At 38.6% G+C, this 3,783-nt stretch overlaps 1 protein-coding gene across 1 annotated transcript; it reads right to left on the bottom strand.

Annotated features, from left to right (window-relative positions):
* Nucleotides 1–329: 329 nt before the first annotated feature.
* On the bottom strand, nt 330–1,673 carry LOC106372858 (36.4 kDa proline-rich protein-like). The gene has a single exon (XM_048773659.1). The coding sequence runs from the start codon at nt 1,595–1,597 to the stop codon at nt 545–547; it is 1,053 nt and encodes a 350-aa protein (XP_048629616.1). The 5' UTR covers nt 1,598–1,673; the 3' UTR covers nt 330–544.
* Nucleotides 1,674–3,783: the final 2,110 nt, after the last annotated feature.

The raw sequence follows: 3,783 nt of genomic DNA, 5'->3' as shown, positions 1-3,783 counted from the left end.
GCTAAGATTGTTAAGTTTCTTGCTGGACTTAATGAATCTTATGCGATTATTCGTAGACAGATTATAATGCAGAAAGCTTTACCTTCTCTAGTGGAAGTTTACAACATACTGGATCAAGATGACAGTCAACATGGTTTCTCCAGCTGTCCGACTTTATCGTGAAGATTCTGTAATGGATTCAAGCCTTTGTTTTGAATTCAATATCATTTTCTCATCAAGATATATTTGTTTGTATTTGTGTTGTTGTTCTATGTTATATGATTTATATCAAAGATAATGGTTAATTCTCTTTTTGTTTGTATGCAAACAGTGTAAGTAATGAAACTAAGTGGTGCTAAAAAATCCCCTTAAATTTTAAATTTCATGTAACATTGTTTACCACATACAATAACCTTACAATAACATAAAAGTTGCCTTTTGATTTAGAGAAGTAATAAAATTTGATCCTTTTTGGCTACTGATTTAGGAATCAGAAAACGTTAAAAAGAACATAAATCTTGAGAACTTAAATACTTTTCACGGAATCAAATGAAACACAAGGAGATCAACCCAAGAGAGGATTCCTTTGTTGTGGAGCAGGACACTTGAAGTCACGAGGTGGAGTCTTACCACAGTCGATAAGAAGCTCAAGAGCAATTGGAATAACCAGGTCAATATTGAGAAGCTTGGCTCTAATGCTGCTACAAAGACAAACCGCTGCGTCAAGACCCACTAAACCGTCAAGAACCGGGCAACATTTCGTCTTGGCATAGCCTTTCCCTAGTCCAACGTGAATCAAACCGCCAAGCACGTCCACACATGCGCCTAGCTTAAGCACGTTGATTGAGCAAGTCTTAGGCTTAGGTGTTGGTGCTGGAGGTGGAGGAGGACATGGGGTTGGTGGCGGTGGAGGAGATGGGGTTGGCGGTGGCGGTGGCTTGACGTATGGTGGTGGGGGCGATGGAGTTGGTGGTGGTGGTGGCTGGATGTGTGGTGGTGGAGGAGATGGGGTTGGCGGTGGCGGTGGCTTGACGTATGGTGGTGGGGGCGATGGAGTTGGCGGTGGCGGTGGCTGGATATGTGGTGGTGGGGGAGATGGGGTTGGCGGTGGCGGTGGCTTGACGTATGGTGGTGGGGGCGATGGAGTTGGTGGTGGCGGTGGCTGGATGTGTGGTGGGGGGGGCGATGGAGTTGGTGGTGGTGGTGGCTTCACGTAAGGTGGTGGGGGCGATGGAGTTGGTGGTGGTGGTGGCTTGACGTAAGGTGGTGGGGGCGATGGAGTTGGTGGTGGTGGTGGCTTGACGTAAGGTGGTGGGGGCGATGGAGTTGGTGGTGGTGGTGGCTTGACGTACGGTGGTGGGGGCGATAGGGTTGGCGGTGGTGGCTTGACGTACGGTGGTGGGGGCGAAGGGGTTGGAGGTGGCGGTGGTTTGACGTACGGTGGTGGAGGAGATGGGGTTGGTGGTGGCGGTGGCTTCGCGGTGGGAGGGCATGGAGTGTACGGTGGTGGAGGTGATGGTTTTGGAGGGTCACTACATTCACAAGCGTAAGAGATGGCGAGGAAACCAAAAAGGAGAAGTATCACAAAGGAGTGATACTGTTTGTGAAGAAACCCCATCTTGAGGTTTAAGGTTTGGTTTTGTGAGGAAATGATGAAGTACGTTGAAACTATTGAGTGTCGTCTTCTTTATATAGTGGTACCGAAAGGAATCATTAAGATATTTTTTCCCCTTTATGATAATTAATGTTCTCATTATCATCATCGTGATGATATGAACGTGCCAAATTGCGATTTATATAAGTTACAAAAAAAAATTGCGATTTATATAAGATGACTGAAATTGGATTATGATATAATTACAATATTACGTTAACAAAATAAGCACGTAAAAGGGTCTTGTAGGAGTTTCCGGAATTTCAGTACGTTCGTAGTTGTACAATTTTGTGTGTGCCAATAGTTGCACACTAGATAATAATTTGCATCCTGGGTGGAGTGATTTTTTTTATAAAATATATTGTAATTAATATTATAAAAATATATATTTGTTATCAATACTTTTTTTACATTTGATTAGAGGTGGACGTTTGAGTATCATTTGGTTCGATTCGAATCCTTAAGGGTTTGGTTTGGTTCGAATCGGATCTTTGCGGGTTTGGTTCGGGTTTGGGTTCGGATAACCTATTTAAATTTTTATCAAAAATAAAGTTCATATATAATTTAAATTTTTCAAAATCTAAAAACAAATAATATATAACATATAAATTTGAATGATGTATGCCAAAATACTTAAACTTAACATAAAAATTGGTTTAGCTTAAATATTTGGATAGAAAATCAATAGGTATTTTGAAGTATTTTAGGTATTATAAGTATCGTTAGCTATTTTAAACATGTACTTATAACTATTTGTATATATTTTCAAGTATTTTGGATAACTTAAAAACGTTATATATTTTGTATATTCTATTAGATATTAAATTTAAAAATAACTAATATATTTAAGTCTATAAATCTTGTTCGAATATATTCAGATACCTAAAATATTATGGTTTGGATCGGATTCGGTTCTGGTTCTCTAGATACCAAAATTTTGAATCCATTCGGATATCTAACCAATTTTTGTTAAAGTTTAGTACTATTCTTTGGATCGGCCTTAGTTCGGTTTTTATGGATTCACATTTTTTGCCCAACCCTATATTTTTATGAGAAATTTGGGATCATATCCATTATAGGATTTAAATAAAATATATGCACATAGCAAATGAAAGGCTACAATATGTTACATATTTATGGTGATTTTGGACAAAAATATCATTCCCTGCGCGTGGAAAGGTCATCGGAGACGTCTGGTAGTGCTTTAAATTCAGGTATGGGTGTTCTTGTATACCCGAAATACGAGATCTGGTGAAAGATGTTCTTGTATTACTGCTATTTTCAAAACTCATTATCTGATTCTTCGTAGGGAAAAAGATGAAATCTGTAATGCGAAATAAATTCTATGTTATATAATGTAATAGTATAGGGCGATTGATGTCACTTTGCGGCATAGAACTATATTATTACATTGAAAACTATATGGCTAAAAAAACATTGTGGCTTTTTCACTTGTAAATGGATGTGACGTGAAATAACGTATTTACATTCCATGTATAGGATGGAAGAGTTGGGGTATGCCGGAGCAGTTGTATCAGAAAGGGTTCAAACTATCTATTCTATACTATATTTTTTATAGTTTAGAATGGGGTCAACAATTTCAAAACATGATGGATGCAGAGGTTTCTTATGTATCGCCAATGGAAGATTGTAATTACGTCCCTCCATGTGTGTTTATATGGTATAGTTCAATGTGTTTGCAGCTTTGCTATATTGTCTTCATTGTGTCGCACGTTCATGTACATTGTTGCATTACGCTGTATATGTATATTCCAGTTACATCTTCATGTTATGTTCTTGCACGAGGAAAACTTAAGATTCAATTACATAGTATCCATTTGTGAAATAACATCACTGTTGTCGGACCGTCACCCTCCTCCCCTCCCTCCCTCCCTCTTTCGATTGTATTTGTGTACAAATGCCGTACTAGTACCGATGATGTCACGTTGTGCTGGTGTTGTAACTTGACCAGACCATTCCATATGATAGCTTGTACATTATATAATACTTGCAGCCGTGTTTTTGAAAACGGCTGTATTATCTAGTGCATGATTCCTATTATTAAGGTTCATCTATGGCATACATCTACCTTTTATAACCTCCAAGTGTACAACTTGGGTCGAATATTTGATTTACTTGTTATTTCTTTT

This window comes from Brassica napus, unplaced genomic scaffold (genome assembly GCF_020379485.1).
Source record: "Brassica napus cultivar Da-Ae unplaced genomic scaffold, Da-Ae ScsIHWf_259;HRSCAF=431, whole genome shotgun sequence".
In the NCBI taxonomy this organism is placed as follows: domain Eukaryota; kingdom Viridiplantae; phylum Streptophyta; class Magnoliopsida; order Brassicales; family Brassicaceae; genus Brassica; species Brassica napus.
The sequence above is the reverse complement of the archived record's forward strand: the minus strand, read 5'-3'. Positions and strand labels throughout refer to the sequence as shown.